This window comes from Thamnophis sirtalis, unplaced genomic scaffold (genome assembly GCF_051295495.1).
Source record: "Thamnophis sirtalis isolate CommonGarterSnake01/CBP01778 unplaced genomic scaffold, rThaSir2_p1.2 scaffold_1, whole genome shotgun sequence".
NCBI lineage: Eukaryota > Metazoa > Chordata > Lepidosauria > Squamata > Natricidae > Thamnophis > Thamnophis sirtalis.
In genome coordinates this window covers 183,221,561-183,248,091 of record NW_028261381.1, presented here as the reverse complement: position 1 = coordinate 183,248,091, position 26,531 = coordinate 183,221,561, and the positions used below count along the sequence as shown (strand labels likewise).

The 26,531-nt window shown below is 44.0% G+C and overlaps 1 protein-coding gene across 1 annotated transcript; it reads right to left on the bottom strand.

The window, feature by feature from the left end:
• Positions 1-16,643: 16,643 nt before the first annotated feature.
• On the bottom strand, positions 16,644-22,185 carry LOC148049983 (vomeronasal type-2 receptor 26-like). The gene is made up of 2 exons (XM_087706011.1): positions 21,420-22,185; positions 16,644-17,548 (listed from the first exon to the last, which is right to left on the bottom strand). The coding sequence occupies exons 1-2, from the start codon at positions 22,183-22,185 to the stop codon at positions 16,644-16,646; spliced, it is 1,671 nt and encodes a 556-aa protein (XP_087562137.1).
• Between the last annotated feature and the right edge of the window lie 4,346 nt (positions 22,186-26,531).

Sequence of the window (26,531 nt, the reverse complement as noted above, 5' to 3'; positions counted from 1 at the left end):
CCTGTCTGTAGTCCCATTCCATCACTCCAACTGGGTTCAGGCCGACCCACCATGCATAAGGGACATTGCTCCCAAATTCCCAACCCACAAAAGAGAATCCAAGTTTCCAAAAACCGAAGCACCATCCAAAATTCCAGATACAGGAAGGCAGGTCTGAAGTCCACAAGTGAAGTCTGAGGTCCAGAGTCCAAGTCAACAGTCCAAGGTTCAAGAAACAGAGCTCTGGGGTTGGCTCCTTATGCAAATCCCACTCACAGCCAGACATCGACAATGTCATGTGGAGGGAAGACATTGGAGTGCAAGGGGGTATCGGGGAGGGTGAAGGAACGAAAGATTGCTGGCTTGAAGCTTGAGACAGATCCATCCCCCACTCCCCCCACAAGGTCATCAGCTGCAGAAATCCAAGGTGAAGAGACTGTTACCAAAACAGCAGAAATAGCCAGAGCCACCACACTTATATACGGCTCCACAGTGCTTTACAACCCTCTTTAAGCTGTTTGCAGAGTCAGCCCCCAACAATCTGGGTTCCCATTTTACTCTAACCACTGTGCCACCTCGACTCAGAATATAACTGATTGGCTAGACAAATGGGGAAGGGTTGAGCTTTCCTATGCTGTTTGCATGCGAAATTCTTTCCCACTTCTTTACCCACATGGAATTTTCAGCAAAATTATACTCTAGGCTGTTTTAAACGGCTGGTTCTTCCACAGTGGACACGCCCTGGATTGCCCCACCAACAGCCAGAGGCTCACCCTATTACCTCTTAGCATTGAGTATGCCCTTTCCCAGGGAAGCTTCTTCTGACTTAGGAAACAAACAGACAATAAATAGCAATAGCAGTTAGACTTATATACTGCTTGATAGGGTTTTCAGCCCTCTCTAAGCAGTTTACAGAGTCAGCATATTGCTCCCAACAACAATCCGGGTCCTCATTTTACCCACCTTGGAAGGATGGAAGGTTGAGTGAACCCTGAGCCAGTGAGATTTGAACAGCTGAACTGCAGAACTGCAGTCAGTTGAAGTAACCTGCAGTGCTACATTTAACCGCTGCGCCACCTCGGCTGTAAACCCAAGTAACTATTACACTCTTTTATTCCCTCTTCCCCCCTTGTTTTTCAGGTGCAGATCTCCATTTTCTAGGGGGGCAGCATGTCAGGTCCCTATTTGAACACTGCCATTCTAGAAGGTTGGGGGGGAAGCACCGAGGGCCATATAGTTTGGATGCTCGGGAGCTAAAAGGGAGGTGGCATCTCACACCATCGGTAGCAACTCCCTCTGCATCAGTCTGAGCCAGGTACCCAAGGTCGCAGTACCACCGAGGGTGAACTCCTCTCACCATCCAGCTTCAGAGATTCTCCTAACACCTTTGCAGCATGTTATTGGGCACTGATGGATGTGGAGTATAAAGTCTGGAGGGTTACAAGGGAAACTTTAGCCTAACACTTCATGCCTCAATTTCAGACTCTGCCTGAATTCTCTGCAATCACTATCTCTCAGTAAAAGCTCCTTTTGAAATGTGGACTGTTTTCAGAGTTTTATGTTCTTGAGAAGGTAGCTGAGGCAGATCCTTACAAAAGTCCTGGAGGCTAAAACATATGAAGAACGGTTGCAAGATTTGGGTTGGGCTAGTCTATAGAAATGAAGTTTAGAGGAAAGAAGTCTAACCCAGAGGGAAAAAAGGACTGGGGGGGGGGGTACATGACAGCAGAATTCCAGTATTTGAGAGTTTTCTACATAATAAAATAGAAATAGAGCAGGAATGGACCTTGGAGGTCTTCTAGTCCAGCCCACTTCTCAAGCAGGAGAACCTATACTATGTCAAACAAGTGGCTGCCCAGTCACCTTTTGGAAACCTCCAGTGATGGGGTCCCATGAATAAGAAAACATTACTTTCTTCCTTCTCTCTTTTCTTCTGGCCCTTTCCTATATCGCCCAAATCAATGGACTTTTATTGTAACCATTTATAGCACATGATAAGGCCAAGGCATTATTTAATCTTCCTACTCTGCTATCATGTTCAAGAAATATCACCAGATAAAAATCATGCCTCAGAAATAAATTTCTTTCTTATGCCTCCTTTAGTTAGAGATTTTTGTTCCTTATCATATTTTCCCTACAGTTCAGATGTGGCCTCAAGAGGATAATGAAGCATTTTGGGAAAAAGATGCAAGCCAAGAGACCAGCCCCAGAGACCAAGATGGAGAAGATCTCCACGGCCACCATGGACTTCCCTTTGGTGCTCAGGTAGGTGGGGAGGAAGGAGATCCAAACACTGCAAAAGACCAGCATGCTGAAAGTAATGAACTTGGCTTCGTTAAAGCTGTCAGGCAAGTTCCTAGCCAGAAAGGCCACAGTGAAACTAACTAGGGCCAGAAACCCCAGATAGGCGAAGACTGTGTAGAACATCTGATTTACTTTGGGATGCTATTTGGAATGCTGACATTCACTTGAATTGCCATTAAAATACTTTACCAGCTACTCCGACCTTCGGGGTGGTTTCCAGGGTTCTGAGTGGTGTAAAGGGTGGTGTAAAGACTCAGGGAAGATGGAGGAAGAGAAGAAGCCCACGGGGGAAGCAGCAGACGACAGATCCCATATCTATGTCGAGACCATCTACATGCCTTCCTAAGCCATGGTGAAAGCTGTGGAGTATGCGGAGAGGGAATGCCAACTTGAGCCAGGCACAAAGAACTGGCTCCTAGGGCCCCTTCATAGCTGGACCTAACCCTGCAAGATGAAGCCATGGGATTCACCTCCCCTAAGGAGTTTCTGTTGGAGCCATAGATGGTGTGGGGTCAGCCAAGACCCACGAGTAGAGGGGCCAAAGCAGATTCTAACTGGGTGCTCTGAAGATTGTGGATCCCAGCCACCATCACACAGTCACTCACTGTCCGGCCTTCCAGAGCAATTCATATAGCTTAAGATGAGTGGAATCAACCCTTGCCTTAGCTCCAAACCATCTCGGTGGATGATGGCCTAGTCAATGTTTGTGTTCCCGGGTCGAGACTTCACAACACATTGGAATTGTTGTGAATCCACAGTTCATACAAACTTTGGAGTCAAGATGAAGTTGGGTGTTTGATCCCCCAAGACCTCCATACACAAAATGGAGTTTGGCATGTGCCATATCTATGGGAAAGAAGAGGGAGGTTCACTTATTCCCCAGAGCACATGAAGGTAGAACAAGAAACAATGGATGGAAATTGATTAAGGAAAGAACCAACCTAGAACTAATGAGAAACTTCCTAACATTCGGAACAATTAATCATTTGAATGACTTCCCTGCAGAAGTTGTGGGTGCTCCAGCACTGGAGGTTTTTAAGAAGAGGCTGGACAGCCATTTGTCTGGAATGGTACCCAAGTAATCTGGCTCATTGCAGTGATTTATTACAAAGTATATCCTGGAGGAGGCGTCCTTGAAAAGAATAAAGGGAGATATATCTTGGAAACTAAATTCACTCATCTTTATGCCTTTTAGAACAGAGAGTGTGGAAGTGTTTTGCACAAATTCAATTTCTGCAATATTTATGCTTGTTTCATGATTGGGAAGCTCCCCTAGGCCCTCATGCCACAATCATCTCTTTGGTGTGGGCTCTCCATGGGTTTTCCTTGGTAGCTATGCCTGTTCAGAATATGGCATCATGAGGAGTGATGGACAAGCCCTGCTATGTACATGTGACACTCCACACCAGTTACTAGATGATTCTGGAGGTTAAAACACTAGATAGCTAAGAGGTGTTTAATAATTATATCTCTTTTTTTGTTTATAACATTGTTCTACTCACATACTAAACATGTCTCAAGGATATATATATATATATATATATATATATATATATATATATATATATATATATATATATATATATATATATATATATATATATATATATATATATATATATATATATATATATAATTTTTATTTTTTTATTTTTTTATTTGTGCTGATAAATAAATAAAGGGAGACTAGTATAGATCTATTTCAAGCTATTTAGCTCTATTTCAAGCTATTTAGCTCTATTTCAAGCTATTTAGCTCTCATCAGCTAGCCATACCCTTACTGGGATTCGAACCTGTGCTGTATTGTATCTTGGCTAGCTGATGAGAGCTAAATAGCTTGAAATAGATCTATACTAGTCTCCCTTTATTTATTTATCAGCACAAATAAAAAAACACAAATATAACAAAGGCAACAGTAAAAATGTTGGGTTTCTGTCGTGATGGACTCTTGTGACGAGCCGATTGACAGATGATGGAAGCAGTTAGCTTCCTCCCATAATTGGGGCTTACCAGGGGTTGTGACTACACACACACACACACACACACACACACACACACACACACACACACACACACACACACACACACACATATATATATATATATATATATATATATATATATATATATATATATATATATATATATGTTATATTTGTGGTGATAAATAAATAAAGGGAGACTAATATAGATCTATTTCAAGCTATTTAGCTCTCATCAGCTATACTAGTCTCCCTTTATTTATTTATCAGCACAAATATAACACAAATGCAATAAAGGCAACAGTAAAAATATTGGGTTTCTGTCTGGATGGTCTCTTGTGACGAGCCGATAGACAGAGAATGGAAGCGGTGGACTTCCTCCCATGTTTGGGCATACCAGGGGTTGTAACTCTAAATACATGCATACACACACACACACACACACACACACACACATACCTGCATTACAGATTCTTGTTTCTTATCATATTCTCTCTACAATTAAGATGGGGTCTCAGTAGTATAATGTAGCATTTGGGGGAAAAGATACAAACCAGGAGACCAGCCCCAGAGGCCAAGATGGAGAAGATCTCCATGGCCACCATGGACTTCCCTTTGGTGCTCAGGTAGGTGGGGAGGAAGCTGATCCAAACACTGCAAAAGACCAGCATGCTGAAAGTAATGAACTTGGCTCCGTTAAAGCTATCAGGCAGTTTTCTAGCCAAAAAAGGCAACGTGAAACTAACAAGGGCCAGGAAATCCAGATAGGCAAGGACAGTGTAAAACATCGAGGTTGAGCCTTCATTACATTCCAAGATGGCCTCTCTTACCAAGGAGTGGAAGTCTACGTTGGGAAATGGGGGAGAAGTTGCCAGCCAGGTGGCACAAAGAACTGTTTGGATTAGATTAGGGGACAAGCTAAGACAATGGAGTTGGTCAGTGGTTTTCCTAAGAGCTTTCTTGCCTTGTTCCCTGGTTTCGTGGCCATGAAGGCCAGGACCACCATGACAGTTTTTGCCAAGACAGAGGAAACTGCCAGGGAAAAGAGAATGGCAGAGGCTGATTGTTGGAAGAGACAGGTGAGCTTCCCGGGTCGACCAATGAAGAGGAAGGAGCAAAGGAAGCAAAGAAGGAGGGAGATCAGGAGGAGATAGGTGAGATCTCGGTTGTTGGCCTTGACGATCGGCGTGTCATGATATTTATGGAAAATCAACAGGACTACCAATGTAATCATAGAGAAAGAAAGTGAGAGCAAACTTAAAGCATATCCCAGGGCATCATGATGGGGAAGGAAGTGGATCTTCTTGGCAATGCAGTGGTCCTTGTCCTTGTTGGGATATTGGTCCTCTGGGCAAGGATCACAGTGAGCAGCATCTGAAATCAAGAGTACTTTGTCTTAGGACTTCAGTGGCATCCAGAGTGAACTTTATTCCCCCCAGTTTCATTTTCTTTTAGAGGGATAATTAGAGCCTGGATTTTCCCCCCACTTTATTCTGGAAGCCCAGGCAGATTGATAGATCTATCAGTCAGGGATCCTCCTATTTGCTGTTTAGCTACGTTATCTGCTGGTGTGTTGTACGATCATAAGGTGACACACATGTGCATAAAAATGATCACTCACACACCTATGTGGAATGGGAGGTTTCCGGGATAGGAGAATGAATTTCCCTATTTCAGATCAGTTTTTCCCATTCAGAGTATTTCTGCAGGAAAGGGCTATCAGACATAAGTAGATTGATCTATTTCTCTGACATGTCCAAAGGGTTTCCAGGAAGATCAATAGTCCCAATTGAAGAGCCACATTGATGTAACACAAATGTTGAACAGACATACCACTAAATTAATTCTATAAAAAGATCAGTACTTGATTTTCCCTTTCATGGGAGAAGAGGAGTAGAAAGTAGAGTGAACTGCTGCCATGAATCCACCCTCAATTCATATAAACAACAGTTGCTGGAACTGGGTATGTGATGTACTCTGATGAAAAGAAGGACCAGGGGTGACATTATAACAGTGTTCCAATATCTCAGGGGATGCCACAAAGAAGAGGGAGTCAAACTGTTCTCCAAAGCATCTGACAAGAAGCAATGGGTGGAAACTAATCAAGGAGAGAAGCAACCTAGAACTAAGGAGATATTTCCTTACAATGAGAACAATTAATCAGTGGAACAACTTGCCTCCAGAAGTTGCAAATGCTCCAACACTGGAAGTTTTTAAGAAGAGGTTGGACAACCATTTGTCTGAAGTGGTGTAGGGTTTCCTGCCTAGGCAGGGGGTTGGACTAGAATACCTCCAAGGTCCCTTCCAACTCTGCTATTCTATTCTATATTCAAGGGAGGTACTAATACCACTCTATAAAGTAAGGCCACGCCTAGAATCCTGCATCCAGTTTTGGTCACCAACTATAAAACAGATGTGGAGACTCTAGAAAGAGTGCAGAGAACAGCAACCAGGATGATGAGGGGACTGGAGGTTAAAACCTATGAAGAACGGTTGCAGGAACTGGGCTTGGCTAGTTTAATGAAAAGAAGAACTAGGGGAGACATGATAGCAATGTTCCAATTTTATTCCTTTTTATTAGATATTGTACTATTTTCGAGTTTTGAAAGGTTGGTTCCCTATTAGCATTTCTGTCTTATATATTTGTTTTCCATAGCATTCCAACACTGTGGAATTTTCTGCTTCTATTCCTCTTTTTAATGGTAGATTTTAAATTCCCAACTTCCTACCCAATTCTGCTGTGTGGCCTCATCCATGTGGTGGGAATTTGTGGTCAGGAGTAGAAGATAATATCACTACGTACACCTTATTTTAACAATCCCTTTTGATATGTCATATCGGAGAGCTTCTAGTTAAACATTATCTTTTATGATAATTATGTCCCCTTAGAGGACAAAGAAATGCACTGACATTTATACATTTCAGAAAGGAGAAAATGGTGTAAGAAAGGAAGGGGAAATGATGCTTGCAAACATATTCAAAAGTAATATTATAATGGATCTTGGGTTATTCCCTGCCCTTCTCTTATTTACAGAGAACAGTGGACTTAATTAGAACAAACATTGGCATCTAGGGATTCAGAGGCTGCTGGAGGAACGTTCTGAGAAAAACTACAATGGGCCTCTGGGAGATGCAAGAACACATTTTTTTAATTTCTTAATTTGTATATTATCTACTCCTATTAAACTAAAAACTAATTTTCCCAACCATCTTTTTGTTTCAGAGGTCAAATTCCCCATAGCTGTGGCCCTTTTTAAATAATGCAAGTCAACAACTTCATTAGTTTTGCAAGATTGCTTTTCTTGGCTCTCATCAGCTAGCCATACCCTTGCTGGGATTCGAGCTGGGCTGCTAACTTATTAGGCAGTTGTATTAACCTCTAAGCCACAAGTTCTCCTCCCTTTATCAGCTGAACCAGGGGAGAGATTAAATGTTCTTTTTCTTCTTCTGTCAAAGCACCTGGTCTACCCAAATAATCTCTCCCCTGGTTCAGCTGAGAAAGTGAGGAGAAATTAGAGGTTAATACAACTGCCTTATATGTTAGTAGCCCAAGTTCAAATCCCAGCAAGGGTATGGATAGCTGATGAGAGCTAAACAGCTTGAAATAGATCTATACTAGTCTTCCTTCATTTCTTTATCAGCAAAAATGTAACACAAATTTGTGAGAGAGACTGCCTGGAAGTCATAAAACCTATGGTGCACCAATTATGGAAATAGTAAGCCCATAAATATCTCTGATATTTTGCAGTTTCCAATATTGAGAGTTTTAAAGAAGAGATTGGACAACCACTTGTCTGAAATTGTACCGTGTGTCAGGGTTCCAAGTAATGCACCCGTAGAAAGTGGAAGTCCGAGGCAGGCAAATTCCTCACAGAACAGTTTTATTGGATACATCATATTGTCACGACTGGTGAAAGCTGACTCTAAAAGTTCCCAGGGCTTACACCTGTTTAAAAGTACAGGTTTCCTCTTTTCCCCAAGTCACCAGTCACGTTGTCCAATCCAGGTGCTGGCTGGTCACTTGGTTACTTGGTTACTTGGCTCCTCTTCTGGCCAGCCACCTGTGAGAACGTCCTTGGTTCCCACAGGAAAGCTACAAAACCCCATCTAACAATTTTCCCCCTCCCTCCATTGTGTGGCAACTCTGAAGCCTCCAAGATGGCTTCTGCCATGCTCACTAGAGGCGAGGCGATGCAGTGGTTAGAGTTCAGTTATGCAGGCTACTTCAGCTGACTGCTAGCTGCAGTTTGGCAGTTCAAATCTCACTGGCTCAATGTTGACTCAGCCTTCCATCCTTCCGAGGTGGGTCAAATGAGGGCTCAGACTGTTGGGGGCAAGAGGTGGACTCTGTAAACCACTTAGAGAGGGTTGTGAAAGAACTATGAAGTGGGATATAAGTCTAAGTGCTATTGCTATTCATTTCAGGGTTGACACAGGTTCCTGCCTGAGGAAGGGCCTGGACCTTGAAGGTTCCTTCCCATTCTGTTTTTCTATTTTTCTGTTACTCCAACACGGTGATCATAGCTACTATCAACTGGGGAGCCCTCAGTGAGGTACCGACTTCCGTCCACTTGCTTGGACTTGTGATAAATGCAGTTTTGGACAACTGGAAGGGCATGAAATATATTTAAATTCCCCATGGCTCAACACCTTCCTGAGGCATGTGCTGGAAAGTATTTAAAGGCATAGTTTCCACACAATAAATACCGTCTCTACCACAGGAGAGTTTGAACATAGCCAAGCTTGATGTGGTGGATTATCGGCTGAAAGAGAAGGGGCAGCTCTATGGGAATAAATAGACATTGCAATGTGGAGTCAGTTTGAAGGAGGAAGATCTTCATTCAGACCCTTAGTTCTATATCTGCTTTTTCCCAAAGGAAGGCAGACAGTTTGGCCAGTTTCTTCAAATATGGATGATCGGCAATAAAGTATCTACTTGAGTGTCAAAGGTGCTTTTTCAAGGGGCAACTGGACTTTTCTTTGAAGACATTTCACTTCTCATCCAAGAAGCTTCTTCAGCTATGGCTCCAGAATATATGGCCGTCTTCTTCTAATATTTGTTTAAATTTGGGGCAGACTCCTAGAATTGGGAATATTCAATATCAATGAGTGGAGATGGAGGTGGGGTGGTGATACCGCTTTCACAAGACCTGAAAGGCTAAATCAGTGAACCTTTTCGGCACCACAAAGGGAACATGTGCACATACACACTCATCAGGGTCACAACCCAGAAGAGGAGTGGCCCAGAGGGCATGCGCACACCAGGAAATGAACTTCCAATTTCTGGCACACACTGGCCAGCTGTTCTTATGACTTCTGGCACGCATGCATGCATACTAATCAGCTGCACTGCTGCACACACGAAGGTCAGCTGATCACCACGCATGTATGCACACCAGAAACCCAAAAGAGGAATGGGCAACGCTGCATGTTCTAGGCAACATGGCTCCACATGCCACTTTGGGCAACCCCACTACCGTTTTCTCAGAGCATTAAATGTGGCAGCCCTGAAGCTCCAAAGAAAAAGCTTCATGGTGCTTTACAGCCCTCTCTAAGCGATTTACAGAGTCAGCCTCTTGCCCCCAACAATCTGGGTCCTCATTCCACTGATCTCGAAAGGATGGAAGACTGAGTCAACCTTGAGCCAGGTTAGATTTGATCTGCCAAACTGCTGGTGATCAGCAGAATTAGCCTGCAGTACTGCACTCTAACCACTGCACCACTATGACTCTATGGGTGGTTGTGTGCTGGCCACGCCCACCCCTGTTTTAGCGAAGGGGTGGGAGTCATGATATGTCACGTGATGATGCCACAAGATTGACACCCCTGGTGTAGAGTTCAAATTAGCCGAACATCTGTACAGATCTAACTGTCTAGTTTTAAGCTCTATTGGAAAAAATAGTTTCTTTTTTTTAAAACATATTTTTTATTTCCATTTTCATAACATACAACCACATGTATACTATACATAGCCAGTATCATATAGTATTAAATAATGATTACATCAGTTCCTCTTGTCATCAATGCCCAAAAAAATTAAAACCCATTATTAGCTCTTCTGCTCTCCATACACGTCTTTCTTCTACCTCTCTCCTACTTCCTATCTTCCCTCCATCATCTTTCCTACTCTACTTCCCCTTCCTTTTCCCTTCTCCTCTCTATACATTCCACTCCTCCTTATCCTCATCCTCCTCATCTTCCACCCTTACCCTCTCTCCTATCCCTCTCTTCCCATCTTTCTTCCCCCTTCTATTTCCCACTCTTCCTCTCATTGGTGTATTTCCGCTTCCATATCAATATACTTAACATATCCTAGGATATGTTAGGAAAAAAATAGTTTCTAACTTCAGCTCCTGCAATTGAAATAAATCAGTCAATAAGTAAACCAGTCATTCCATTTATTCTTATCCATTCTTCCTCACTTGCTTCTATTGATCCCTCTGTCCATTCTTCCTTCTTCATAATATTTGAAGGATAAAAATATTAACAATACCAATGATAAGAAAATATCCATTGATATCTATTTCACATGATCTTATTTATTAATAAATTATGTTTCTGTAGTTGGTTAGAATGAAACAATGTGGCTCATTTAATACTGTAATACACAATTAAATGAAAAATTAGCAGGGAACTCAGCAAAGCCTGAAGGATCTATGCAAACAATCATGTTTAAAAACACTGACAATGAAGCCAACCTGACAATTTTGAATAACGCTTTTGGCTAAAATAAATAAAGTGAGAAACAGTCATGCTGGAAACTAATATCCACTTCTTTAATATTACTTTTTCCTAAGCTGATCACTGGACCTCTCTGCTGACAATTGGTATTTAAGTGAAATGAAAGGGTGGGTGATCGTTTTCGATTAACAGATATATTGTTATCAGAAATAACATTAAATATAACAATATTGCAAAGACAAAATAAAGTTCTCCGCCCCCCACAAATGAGAGATATAAATCAGAGAATGGCAAAGGTAGTTTGTCGGAAGAGACCGGTGAGGTTTCTGGGATGACCAATGAAGAGGAAGGAGCAGAGGAAGCAGAGCAGGAGGGAGACCAGGAGGAAGTAGGTGAGATCTCGGTTGTTGGCCTTGACGATTGGAGTGTCATGATGTTTACGGAAAATTGCCAGAACTGCCAATGTGATCATAAAGAGAAAAAGAGCCAGAGAAGTTAAAGTGTATCCCGGGGTCTCTTCATCCGAGAGGAAGTGGCGCCTCTTGGAAATGCAGCGGTCCCTGTCCTGGTTGGGATACTGATCTTCTGGGCAGGAGTCACAGTGAGCTGCATCTGAAATCAAGAAATTGAATCTTTGAGCATTATTTCACCCTCTTTATTTCTCCCTCCTTCTACTATGGCATAACTGCCCCCTTTCTGCTATGGCAGATCCACAAGGGAACTGATGGAATGACCCACTGGGCATTTCATGGTTGATGAAACAAGGCAATATTTTCTATATTATTGATGATGCTTCTGTTAGGTTAGACAGAGACATGGATGTGTTCATATGTATAGGGCACTTCCATGGTTATTATAGCATTCAGTGTGAGAGAGATTGCCATTTCTTTCCCAATTTTTACTGCGATCAGAAAAAGACTGAAGGATCCGTCAGCGAGAAGTCCCACCCTTCCATGTATTCATGCATTATTTTTGTGTTTGTGCGGAGAAGATCTAAATGCAACAGAGAAAATGAAAATGTCTACTGTGTTTTGTGATAAGGGAAGGTCTCATTTGCTAATCCAAAGTGATATACAGAGAAATTGATTGCAGTGGGGAGAGAGGAAAGAATGATCTAGAACAGGGGTTTGAAACTCACATCATGACGGCGGCATCACATGATGTGTCAGGACTTTTTCCCCCTTTGCTAACCTTGGTGTGGGTGTGGCCAGCATGTGACGCATCCAGCCCATAGGCCGGTACTTTGACAGCACTGATCTAGAAGTACCGTTGCACTCTTCACCCAAGTTCTCTGATTTGTAAAAATCTGTTGATTCTGATTTTTGTTGTTTTTATAGGAGAGGGTTAATAGCAACAGCAATAGCACTTAGACTTATATACCGTTTTACCTTGTTTTACAGATCATTCTAAGTGATTTAGAGAGTCAGAGCTGGATGGTGCACGCATGTCTGTTTTTGGCCATTTTTGGACCATTTTCTGGGCCATTTCCAATCCATTTTGGTCCCCAAAACGGCCTTGTAAACAGTCCAAAAACGGGCTGAAAATGACCTGAAAAATGTTATGAAAACCACCCAACAATGATAGCAGTAGACTTATATACCGCTTCATAGGCCTTTCAGGCCTCTCTAAGCGGTTTACAGAGAGTCAGCATATTGCCCCCAACAATCTGGGTCCTCATTTTACCCACCTCGGAAGGATGGAAGGCTGAGTCAACCCTGAGCCGGTGAGATTTGAACCGCTGACCTGCTGATCTAGCAGTAGCCTGCAGTGCTGCATTTAACCACTGCGCCACCTTGGCTCTTCAATGATGTGGAAATAAACTGGAGAATGGCTGTTTTTGTCCATTTTTGGGCCATTTGGAGGCTGTTTTCCAGTGCTCTGGCACTCACGAAGACCAACTGGCCAGAATGTGCATGCCTGTTTTTTTCTGGGTTTTTGGCTGTTTTCAGGCCATTTTCTGGGTCATTTTCAGTTCACTTCCTTCCTTTCTTCCAACCAACCATCTTCCTTCTTCAGAATATTTGAAAAGGATAAAATATTTCACAGAGTAGGAGTCAGAAAATATCCATTAAGATCAATTTCACATGATTGTGTTTATTAACAAAGCATATTCTCTACGAAGTATATAGGCAGCAAAATATGGTAGCTCATTTAAACTGCAGAATAGACATTCAAGATCAAAGCATTTTTCCATGGGGCCTCACTGGGGTGAACTGAGATTAATGAAAAATGAAAGTGTGTGTGATTAGTGGTTGCGCATGTGCGAGGTGGGGATGGCCGCTGGCTTCTCTTGCTCCGTCCAGTGGAGGAGAAAAAACGCCGGGATAAACCGGTGGTTTGGCTCGGAGCCTTTAGAAAAAGGGGTCCTCGCAGCTGAGCCAGATCCAGGGGACCCAAATAGACGATTTTCTGGAGGGTTGGTGCTCCCGGGCGTCCCCTGGCCCACGCGGATGCCGGAGTGCTCTTCACGACGCTTAGCAAGGCTGGAGGGAAATGGCAGCGCTGCTCTGAGGGCTCCGCTTCAGCGTTCTAGGCTTCCGGCGTTTCAACCACCCACAGACAGCCTCGAATCGACTTTTTGTGGCGTTTAGTGGTCTTGGCTTGGTTTAGGCCCTACTTCCTCGCTGACTGGGAGGAGCCCTGGTGTCTGCCTGTCCTTTGGAGACCTGTTGACATCGAAGGAAGTGGGTGACTCGAACGACGCTGGACGAGACAAGGCAGCTGGTTATTCCTCGACTGATGTAGTCTCTTTAGGTGCCCTCCCTCCTCCACTCCGGTCGGAGCACGTTACTGGCCACTCCTGGCGTTTTTTGACATCTGTGCCCCTGTTTCTTTCTGGATTTTTTTTGGACTCTATTTGGCTGGCTTTATTGAGGGTTAGTCGGTTGATATGGGGCGTTATAAGATCTGGCAGTTGGCCTTGCGGCCGTTGCCACAACCCCTTAGTCTATCCCCTAGGCCTTCTCTTCGGTGCAGCCTTTCCTCTCCTCCCTGACCCTCGGTTTGCTCACGGCTCACAGCTGCTGGACATTGGACATTGGACTTGCGATCCGGTCCTGGCTGGTACGATCATTGCCACCCGCCATTATCAAGGGGTTCCATCTCAAAAGTTCCCTGTGGAACTTTTTGGACCCCTCTATCCCAGTTCCATCGATACTATCTATCGCGTAAGGAAGAGAGAAGACAAAATCTTGCTTCCCCGTTTATACCTTCGCGAACCCCACCGGACTGGACTTTTTGCAAACTTTATTTGAACTTGCACATTCCTTAACATCTGCGCAATCTTCTTTCTTTTCTCTTATATAGGATATGTATGTGGCATGTATGTGATGTATGTTTGATGTTTGATGCTTGTACCCACTTTTATCATTTTATTGTCATTGTATTTTGTAATTTTTAACTTACTTTGTGGGGACTGGATAAGTGAGTGACTGTGTATGCATGAGGGGACTGGGAGAACAGCCGGATGACTCCTCCACTGAGTGCCATTGCAGAAGTGGTAGAGGGCCCAGGCCTATCTCCAGTCCTAGAATGACTGAGATTAATGGCTTGCTGGAGAGAGCGGACGCTATGGGAGGGACGGGGTCTACGGGTGCGGGAGTGGGCCGGAACATTACGGTCATGATGGGAAGGGGCAGGTACGGCGGGAACTTCAGGGCTGGCCATTCCGGGGAAGGAGGGTCCACTAAATCGCAGCGATCCCTCCTTCCGGCCCTGTTAGTTCCACTCCAGGACCAGATGGCAAGAGTGGTCAGGGACCTGGTCTCAGGCTGTTGTTGCTAAATGCCAGGTCTGTGGTTCACAAGGCTCCCCTCATCCGGGACCTAATATTAGACGAGGGGGCAGACCTGGCATGTATTACTGAAACCTGGCTGCGCCCAGAGGGAGGAGTCCCCCTCACTGAAATGTGCCCAGAAGGTGAGGTGACACATGGCTGGATCCAGACGATAGTTAACACCTCTCTCCGGGAGCGGTCCTTCCCGCACCTCCTAAAGGATGCGGTAGTGAGACCCCTCCTGAAGAAACCTTCTCTGGATCCAGCCATCTTGAGTAAATATCGTCCAGTCTCCAACCTCCCCTTTGTTGGGAAGGTTGTTGAGAAAGTGGTGGCCTTTCAACTCCGACGGTCCTTGGATGAAACCGATTATCTGGATCCCTTTCAGTCTGGCTTCAGGCCTGGTTACAGTACGGAAACTGCTTTGGTCGTGCTGATCAATGATCTCTGGCGAGCCAGGGATAGGGGTCACTCCTCTATCATGGTGCTTCTTGACCTCTCAGCGGCCTTCGATACCATCGACCATGGAATCCTTCTGTGATGGTTGCGGGAGGTGGGAGTGGGAGGCACCGTTCTTCGGTGGTTCTCCTCCTACCTCTCAGACAGGTCGCAGTCGGTGTTGGTCGGAGGGCAGAGATCGACCCCTAGGCCCCTCAATTATGGGGTGCCACAGGGTTCGGTCCTGTCCCCCCTCCTATTCAACATCTACATGAAGCCCCTGGGTGAGATCATACGTCGGCATGGGATTAAATATCATCAATATGCGGACGATACATAGTTGTATCTGTCCGCCCTGTGCCAACTCAGTGAAGCGGTAGAAGTGATGTGCCAGTGCCAGGAGGCTGTCAGGGTCTGGATGGGAACGAACAAGCTGGCTCTCAATCCCGACAAGACCGAGTGGTTATTGATGCTCCCTCCCAAAGATGGTCCAGCTATTCCATCTCTCAGCCTGGGAGGTGAAATTATACACCCCTCAGATAGGGCTTGCAATTTGGGGGTCCTCCTGGATCCACAGCTGACTTTAGATCACCAGTTATCGGCTGTGACCAGGGGGGTCTTTGCCCAGGTTCACCTGGTGCACCAATTGCGGCCCTACCTGGACCGGGAGGCCCTTCGGATAGTCACTCATGCCCTCGTCACCTCAAGACTGGACTACTGTAATGCGCTCTACATGGGGCTGCCCTTGAAGAGTGTTCGAAGACTTCAGCTTGTCCAGAATGCAGCCGCGCAAGCGATTGTGGGTGCACTGCGGTACACCCACGTTACACCTATCCTCCACGAGCAGCCCTGGCTGCCCATTGGTCTCCAGACACGCTTCAAGGTGCTAGTCGTTATTTTTAAAGCCTTACATGGTATCGGACCTGGGTACTTGAGAGACCGCCTCCTGCCAGTCACCTCCCAAAGACCTATTAGACCCCACAGACTAGGCCTCCTCCGAATTCCATCTGCCGGCCAATGCCGGCTGGCGATTCCTCGGGGGAGGGCCTTCTCTGTGGCTGATCCGGCCCTCTGGAACGATCTCCCCATGGAGATCCGGACCCATACTACCTTTCTGGCCTTCCGCAAAGTAGTTTAGACCTGGCTTTTCCGGCAGGCCTGGGGCTGTTGAAGTATCCAGCCCCATTCGAGGTTACGGCTGTTGTAGAATTTTAAATTGTTGTTTTTATTCTTTTTTTGTATCCCCTCCCTTTTTATTGTTAGTTGCCCCGAGTCTCTCGGGAATAGGGCGGCATACAAACTCAATAAAATGATAAAATGATAAAATGATAAAATGATAAAATGATAATGGTCTGTGATTACTCCCATCAGTTGATTTCCAATGATTTAATAAACTAGCTGCTGTCTCATGTCACAATATTTTTTAGAAATCAAATACAAAAATGCTCTAAAGTCAAAATGAAATTTTCAAATCTCTGCATGAATCAGAGACTCTTGTGTCTCATTATATTTTCTCTACAATTAAGATGGGGCCTCAGTATGATAATGTAGCATTTGGGAAAAAAGATGCAAGCCAAGAGACCAGCCCCAGAGACCAAAATGGAGAAGATCTCCACGGCCACCATGGACTTCCCTTTGGTGCTCAGGTAGGTGGGGAGGAAGCTGATCCAAACACTGCAAAAGACCAGCATGCTGAAAGTAATGAACTTGGCTTCGTTAAAGCTGTCAGGCAATTTCCTAGCCAGAAAGGCCACAGAGAAACTGACAAGGGCCAGGAAACCGAGGTAGGCAAGGACTGTATAAAACATCAAAGCCGAGCCTTCGTTACATTCCAAGATGGCCTCTCCAACCAAGGAGTGGAAGTCCACGTTGGGAAATGGGGGAGAGGTTATTAGCCAGGTGGCACAAAGAACAGCTTGGACCAGGGGACAGGTTATAACAATGGAATTGGTCAGTGTTTTTCCTAAGAATTTCTTTGTCTGGTTCCCTGGTTTGGTAGCTATGAAGGCCAGAACCACCATGGCAGTTTTTGCCAAGACAGAGGAAACTGCAAGGGAAAAGAGAATGGCAAAGGCAGATTGTCGGAAAAGACAAGTGAGTTTTCTGGGTCTCCCAATGAAGAGGAAGGAGCAGAGGAAGCAGAGCAGGAGGGAGACCAGGAGGATGTCGGTAAGATCCCGGTTGTTGGCCTTGACAATCGGTGTATCATGACATTTAAGGAAAATTGCTAGCACTCCTAATGTGATTGTTGAGAGAGAAAGCGCGAGAGAAGATAAAGCATATCCCAGGGGATCTTCATAGGCAAGGAAGTGGCTCTTCTTGGGAATGCAGTGGTCCTTCTCCTTGTTGGGGTATTGGTCTTCTGGACAGGGATCACAGTTTTCAGAATCTGAAATGAAGAGTACTTTGCATTTCATGGAATATCAAAAAGAAGAAATCGTCCTTTAATACTGATTATCTTGGGGACAGGTTATTGTGAGACAGTTAAGTTTTCACCTTTTGGGGATCAAGTTCTCCACTTTTTATTTTGCAATCATTTTGCAGGGAAGGGGAGGCAGAAATAGATAGATGGATCTCCCTCTTCACCAACAAGTCTATCTCGTGGGAGACTGATGGCGCTGATAGAAAACAAAATCAAAGCTTCAACTTCAAGCCCACTGCTTCATGAAAAGCTTGGTCTCTGGTTTTCCTGGATGTAGTTAGACGTAAGAGTAGCAATAGAAAGTCTAATTGGGAATTCATGAATTGTGCCCCGAATGTATCCTGCATTAAATTTCTAAGGAGAAAGGATGGGCTTGGGGGGGGGGGAGGCCAGTTTAGATCCACCAACTGAGATTCTTTTGAAATGCCTGCATATTTTGATGAACGTTAATCTATCAAAAATGTCAACACAATTGATATTGGTTTCTACTGAATGGTTTCCTTGACCCTGGTAGATCTTCACTGAAAATGTGCTCTACCTGTCTGATTAGAAATGGTCCCTTCTGGACAAGGCTCACATTGGTAGCAGCAAACCTGCTCCCCCTCTGGAACATTTTTCCTCTCTCCTGCCTGGCACCGTTTCATGCCACACCTGGCAAAGGGCATTTTCTGAAAGAGAAAGGGGAATAGCTTGAGATGGCCTAAGTAACTAACATGCTTCCTTTATTTATTTCCATATTCCTCTTTCCATCTTCACCATAACTTCAAAAGAAATTGCTCACTACCAAAAACCAGGAGCATCTCCTGGCTGATTCAAATGAATGACTCTCCCAACCCTCCAAGGAATGCTGGAGATTGGAACTAGAACTTCAGCAGCCAAAGGAAGCTTTGATTAAGCTACAGCTTTTCTAAAACAAATAACCAGGAGGATTTAACTGAACGAGAATGGTCCATGGAAATCACATAAAAAGAAATACTACAGACGTCTTCAGCAATGCTTCAATTATTCTTTTATATATTTTTCTTTCCATCATTGGAATATTTTCAAAAGCAACGGTTAACTCAAGTATAGCAGAAACCAGGAAAAGCTCTCGAGGATTAAGGCCAGTTTCACTCTAAACCACCAATGGATTCTGGGGTTTGGAACTGGGGATTGGCATGCAAAAGAAGGATTGCGAATGGAGCTATAGCTTTTCTGAAGGAAACAGTGATGGAGATCCAGCTGAAGGGGAATGCTCCACGGAAACCACTCTTGGCTGCTCCATCTGCATCCTAGGTTTCCAAAAGAATTTCTTCCTGATCTCCACCCTTTTTGATCTGTCATAAATCAGACCTCAAATATGTTACATGCAAAACAGCTTTTTCATGAAACAGTTGTCAAATTTCTGACTCCCTAACCCGTTTTCCAGCCAGGGAGAAGTTTTGAATCCCCAGAAGAGAATGAGTCTTTTACTGGATTTATTTTACCTTCCATCTCACCTTTTTTGCCCAGACAATTGCATCAGAGTTAATAGTGAAACCATTTCCTGCAGGAGCCCCAGGATCTATTCTTCCAACTTTTACAGGGACAAAAGATTCATTAGGGAGGAGAACCCAGTTAAGAAGATCATAACGAACAGATCCCAGTCCATCTTCTGTGAAGTAGATTTCATCTCCAGCACTGTTGTTGAAGTGGATCTTCCTCAAATAGGGAAGAAGCTGAGAGAAAAGAGACCTTCAGAAATTGCTAACACTTTCCCACACCTCTAAGAATTTGTTTGCCACACATTGCCTGCCCTGATTTATGACTTCAGTGGACATAGAGGTCCATTCTTTATGCTTTGATACATCCCACCTCCCAATTTCATGAATTTTTGGCCATGTTGAGTCCTGGAATGCATCGCACAGAACTGGATGGAATATATTCAGAAAACGATTGGCTCAACTTATGCGAAGGGATTTAAAGTAGAATTGAGTGGGAAGGGGAGCAATTTTCATGACCTTTATAACTCAATTCCAAGCAAAAAGCGCTAGATAACCAATCATAGAAAGATGTAGGGAGTAAAGAGGTAAAGAAAGAAAGAAAAAGAAGGTGAACCTAAAATACTAGTATACAAGGGCAAGTATAGTAGACTTGCCATTCCTGAAACTTGGTGGGATTAAATGACGGAATGTACTGATGGACAGATACAAACAACTCAAAAGAAACAGACCTAACAAAAGAGGAAGTGGAGTTGCATTGTATGTTAGAAATCACGTCTTTCTGTACAGAGATTCACAAAGCCAAGGAGTAAAATCTTCTAGAATGCTTATGGGTCAACATAAAAGGAAAAAAGAATGTTGTTGAATATTACAGGCCACCGAACACAACATAAATCAAGTTAATGTTTTAGACTTCAAAAGAGTTGATTTTAACAAACTCAGAGAGTGCTTGGGAACTATCCCATTGATGAAAATCGTAAAGGGCAAATCAACTCAAGAAGCATGGAAAACTCTGAAAAATACAGTTACAAATGCCCAGTCTAGTTTAATAACACTGAAAAAGAAAACCAAGGAAACCAAGGAAATCTAGTTTGGTTGCACAAAGAACTATCAGAGTAACTGAAGAAAAAAAAGGACAAGTACAAATAATGGGAAGAGGGTCACATAACTAAGGCAGAAAAAAACAGATCTAGGAAATTACAGACCAATCAACCTGACATCAACACATGCGAAGATCTTTGAAAAGATAATCAGCCAAGAAATTTGCAAACAACTAGAACAGGTAAGGTTTTAACCAGAAGCCAACATGGATTCAGAGAAAACAGATCATGATGAAGTAATTATATTTACTTCTTTGACAAAGTGATTAAATTAGTAGATCAGTGAAACGCTGTGGACATAGTATCCTTAGATTTCAATAGAGCATTTGAAAAAGTAGAGCACAACCTACTTCTTGGCAAGCTAGTAAAATGTGATATAGACAGCACAACCACAAAGTGATGTTTTACTGGCTAACAAATGTAGTCCTCAATGGAACTACTTCTACGTGAAGGGAACAACAGTGTGTGGCAGCAGCCCAAACAGCCAGTGCAATGCTAGTCTGTTTTATTAGAGGGATAGAATGAAATCATGGGAAATTCTAATATCGCTTTACAAACCTTAGTAAGGCAATAGTTGGAATACTGCATCTAGTTTTGGTTGCCACAATGTAAAAAAGATGTTGAGACTCTGGACGGAGTGCAGAGAAGAGCAACAAAAATGATTAGGGGACTGGAGGCTAAGACATAAGAAGAATGGTTGCAGGAATTCGGTATGTCTAGTCTAATAAACAGAAGAAATAGAGGACACAAGATAGACGTGTTCCAATATTTGAGGGGCTCCTATAAAGACGAGGGAGCCAAACTATTTTCCAAAGCACCAAAAGGCAAGAGAAAAAATAATGACTGGAAACTAACCAAGGAGAGAAGAAACATGGGACTAAGGAGAAATTCCCCAACAGTGAAAGCAATCAAACAAGGCAATAGCTTGCTTTCAAAAGTTGTGGGTGCTCCATCACTGGAGGCTTTCAAAAAAAGGCTGGACATCCATTTGTCTGAGATGATACAGGGTTTCCGGATTGAGCATGGGGTTGGGTTAGGAGACCTCCGATGTCCATTTCAACTCAATTATTTTTTTGTTCTATACATGGAGAACTTCATCTCTACGTTAGCTCTAAGGATCTCAGACTGGATTAGAAAACAGAGAGATTACCTGCCATGTCTGGACATCTAAGATCTTCTTTCCAAGCCTCATCATAGCTGGTCGTGCTCCAGATCCATGAGTTGCCTGGAGTGCATGTGCCACAGCATAAATGGCATTGTAGATGTTGTAACTTTCACCTGTCATGCTCATTTCAAAAATGTGAGTTGGCAGACTCTGTACATTCTCCTTTGCAGTACATGGTTTTTGCCCCTCTTGAAGGATCTCTCCTGGTTTGCAGATCAAGCAGCCAAAGGTCAGTTCCCACCAGAAAGGGAGAAACGTGTCCCCTCGTGGGTTGAAAGGGTCTAAAGATATGAGAAAATCGCTGAATTCTGAGACTTCCCTGGTGTGGTCCCTAAAATGTAAAGCTCCATGATAGGGCTTTATAAATGGCAACATATCTTGATCGTTGATCACACTAAGTTTCCAATAGGATGTAAAGATCCAAACTTTCAGTAATGATGTATATCTCTGTGTTTCATTAGCAAACATAAACATCAGATCACTTGTAACACTACTGTAGTCTCCAAAAAATATAATCACTTCACCTTTAGACAAGGTGTTTAAAATATGAGGCAATATTGGATCGAGAATATTGACAAATTCAAATTTTATTACTTCAGTGAAGACCAGGCAGATCTCCTTCTCCTTCAGCTTTGGTATCAGGGTTAAGACAAAACGTTCCCCACCGTCATCTTGGTTGGCCACCAACCCAACCCAGTTCCACTGGAAATGCAGGAGCAGCTGGACTAACCCCTCATACTGAGCAGATTCCTGGGGATTATTCTGGAAGAAGGAAGGATAAACTCTTCTGTCTCCCTGAGTGAACTCAAAGCCGACACCGAGCTGGAGAAAGGGAGAATCTTCTTTCAAAAAGAAAGTGGTGACTTTAGGGTTCCCCATTGTGTAGTTAATGCCCCACCAGACAGACTGACTCACAAGCTTCACCCCCCTCCCTTCTGAGGAAGAGGCAACAGTTTCCTGTTTTGCCTGGTTGTGATATATAAGAAGTTAAAGGAAAAAAACACCCTCCTGATACAGAGAATAAACTTACTGAAAGGTGCAGAAAGACCATCAACTGGAAGCCAGGAAATGATCCCTCTTGACAAACACAACTTTTCAGAATTAGGACAGTGTTTTTTGCAGGTATATAAAGATGTATTTTAACATATAAAATAGAAAAATCACCCAACTTTAGAATGGATTACCTAAATCATTCACCCTGGGTGTGTTCCCTCCCCCCCCATCACTTGTTTTCAGCCTTGCCTTCTGTGTGTGCTTAGATTATTTGTGTGTTCCATGCTGTATCCAATGCAGCCTCCTTACCTGTGGGACCTTGAAGAGGCTGAAGATGGAGGCCATCTGCCTGGAGGATTTGGGGTTGTCACCTCCAATGACGGAGAGCAGAGAGTCCTGCTGGTCACATTTATATCCTGGAACCATTCGACCTCTTGTGGACAGCAGGGAGAGGCTGCATATGAGAATATTCCTCTCCGTCTTCCAATTGTCACACAAGTTGAATCCAAGGGTGATGTTGGGGAGGAGAAGCAGATCCTTGTTCACCTCCATGACAGCAAACATCAAGGCCAGGAACTGCTGGTAGTTTTTGAGTTGGGGTCTATAGTCAGAAAAAGATTGGGGAACATTAGAGGAAAGATCTTGTGTGCTGGTGGAGTTGGCCTCACCTTTATTTGTGTCTGGCCTTGCAGTAGAAAATTCCAAGTTCCATTGGACTCTTTTGGATCCTTTAAGGAGGTTCCTTGATTGCACTTGGATGGATTTCTGAGAAAAGAGAGAAGCCAGGCCATCCTCATCCCAGATCATGTTACCCCCCTCTGTTCTCTCTTCCTTCTTCTGAAATCCTCCCCAGTTGCTCCTCTTCCTTCCTGATCATTTTCTTCCTGTCTCAGCAGCTTCTTCAGGTCTGGGCAAAAGACTCAAGTGGGGGGGGGGTGTCACACAGCCCAGATTTACTAAGGACCATTATTCTCCAGCTCTGCTGATTGCAAAGCTGAGGGGGGCTTTTTCCTCCTCACAAGATCCACATTGGACAATGATCAAACTTTTCTTTGAGTATACAAATACAAGCTGGGTGGACATGGCCTTGGAGATGACCCTCACTCTGTCAAGGACCGTGGAGTACTCATCTCTCATGGTCTAAGTGCCAGAGCCCACTGTAATAACATTGCCAAAAAGGCATGAAGAGTTGTTAACCTAATCTTGCGTAGCTTCTTCCATGGTAATATAGCACTGCTAACCAGAGCATACAAAACATTTGCTAGAACAATTCTTGAATAAAGCTCATCCGTCTGCAACCCACAATGCATATGGGACATTAATACAATTGAGCGAGTCCAGAGATATTTCACGAGAAGAGTCCTCCACTCCTCTGCTCACAACAGAATCCCTTATCCCTCCAGGCTTGAAATTTTGGGCTTAGACAACTTAGAACTATGCTGGCTTCAATTTAATCTAAGTGTAGTACGTAAAATTATATGCTACAATGTCCTACCTGTCAATGACTTCTTCAGTTTCAAACACAACAAGACATGAGCACACAAAAATACAAACTTAAGGTGAACCGCTCCAAACTTGATTGCAGAGTTTGCAACAGAGTGGTCAATGGCTGGAATGCACTACCTGACTCTGTGGTTCCATCCCCCATACCCCAAAACGTTAACCTTAGACTGTCTACTGTTGGACTCACCCCATTCCCAAGAGGTCTGTCAGGGGGTGTGCATAAGCGCACCAGCTGGCGTATCATCCCTGTCCTAATGTCCCCTTTTATTCGTATCCATTTGAAGTCTTCATAATGATGTCTATACTTATATCTGTTGTCTAATGGATGCTTGATTTTAAGTCTAAATTAATATCATAAGTCGGTTTCTTCACTAGGCCAGCAAAGTTTCCAAGATATTTCCCCTCCTTACTTTTATATGGTTGATTATCATCTGGATGAAAATGTCTGGAAAGACAGATCATGCCCCTGCCTAGAATTTGGGTAAAAACTGCTGTTTTTCTCTTTCCTAAGGAACAGTTCCGGAAAGACTATTCTAGACTATTTCTTGAACTTTCCTGTTTATTGAGAAAAGATCTGAAGATTCCTAGAATGAGAATGAAAAGAAAGGAAACAATCACCCACATTTTCCCACTCCGGGTGAAACTTACGTCATTGAATTAATACGTGGAAATGGGTCTCCTTGGAAATCTGGTGAGTTGGACCCCACCCAAATTTCGAGGGGCAAATTCCCTCCAATAATCAGATCACCAGTCCTGTAAATTTCCCATTGATCCTCTTTGCTTAAGAGTTCTTGTAATGCACACGTGCTTTGAGTCTTCTTAGCAGGAGTTGGAGGCAGGGGGCAGAAGAGCAGGAGGAGGAGGAGGAGGAGAGGCAGCCCAGCCATTCTTCTCACCTTCCCTCCTAGATGAGAAATCAAGGTTTGTGCAGAAGCTGAATTGCAGGAAACATTTGAAATCTCAGCAGAGCTTTAGCACAATAGGAAGCTTCTGTGAATATTTATCTGATATTTCTTTGTATTAACACATCTGTGTTTTACCATTTTGTTTCCTCCTATTTGTCCTATTCTGAAATTAGACCATGTGCTGTATTTTATTTAAATGATAAGGCTGCAAGACTAATCCGTCAATAAAATACTGTATCAACTATGCTTTCTCTTACCTTTGTCTGGGCTTTGACACAGAGACAGATGAGTCTCACCAACCTCAGAGTTAGCTCTTTGGGAGACAAGGTAGAGCCCTCCACCACTGGGAGAACTCAGAGAATATTTCTTAAAGCAGGTTTAACCTTGGAAGGATTCTGTGGCTTATAATCCACTGGGGATACATGAAGAATTACTGTTCTTCTGATAATTGGAGGGGAAAGCGATTGTCCTATCCGTTGGGAAGTCGTTTGCAGGTCCTCTTAGTGAAAAACATGTTTGTGACTCTTGTAGCTAATCCACAGAGAAGACCGACTTGAGAGCCAAGGTGTAGTTGACCTTTTGAACTACCTGAAAGTGAACACTTTTACACATTAGGGAGTTTGGCCCGTGTCATAGTATGTTTAGACAGAATAGTTGCTAGTGGGGCTTGGATTTGGATTTGGATTTGGATTTATTTATTTATAGGCCGCCCTTTTCCCTGAGGGGACTCAGGGCGGCTTACAACCAAAAAGGAAGGGGAGTGTAGGACAATACGAAAAAAGAAATGTGCACAAAGTAAATTAGACAATAAAACTCAACATTCACTCAACATTCGGGAGGGGCGAAATAAGATTATCCCCAGGCCTGACGGGCTAGCCAGTTCTTGAGGGCTGTGCGGAAGGCCTGGACGGTGGTGAGGGTACGAATCTCCACGGGGAGATTGTTCCATAGTGTCGGAGCCGCAACAGAGAAGGCTCTCCTCCGAGTAGTCGCCAGTCGGCACTGACTGGCGGATGGAATACGGAGGAGGCCAACTCTATGCGATCTGATGGGACGCAGGGAGGTAATTGGCAGAAGGCGGTCTCTCAAATAGCCAGATCCACTACCATGGAGCGCTTTATAGGTGATGAGTAGGACCTTGAAGTGCACCCGGAGACCAACAGGTAGCCAGTGCAGCTCACGGAGGATCGGTGTTATGTGGGCGAACCGTGGTGCGCCCACGATCACTCGCGCGGCCGCATTCTGGACTAGCTGAAGTCTTCGGATGCTCTTCAAGGGCAGCCCCATGTAGAGCACATTACAGTATTCCAGCCTAGAGATCACAAGGGCTCGAGTGACTGTTGTGAGGGCCTCCCGATTCAGGTAGGGCCGCAACTGGCGCACCAGGCGAACCTGGGCAAATGCCCCCCTGGTCACAGCTGAGAGATGGTGGTCAAAATTTAGCTGTGAATCCAGGAGGACTCCCAAGTTGCGGGCCCTTTCTGAGGGGTTTAAATTTTGTCCCCCCAGCCTGAGTGATGGTATGGTGGTCAAATTTTTGGGAGGGAAACACAACAGCCACTCGGTCTTGTCTGGGTTGAGTATCAGCTTGTTTGCTCTCATCTAGTCTTTAACGGCTTCCAGTCCCCGGTTCATCACGTCCACCGCTTCATTGAGTTGGCACGGGGCGGACAGATACAACTGTGTATCGTCCGCATATTGGTGATATTTTATCCCGTGCCTTCGGATGATCTCGCCCAGCGGTTTCATGTAAATGTTAAATAGTAGGGGGGATAGGACCGACCCCTGCGGCACCCCATAAGTTAGGGGCCTCAGGGACGATCT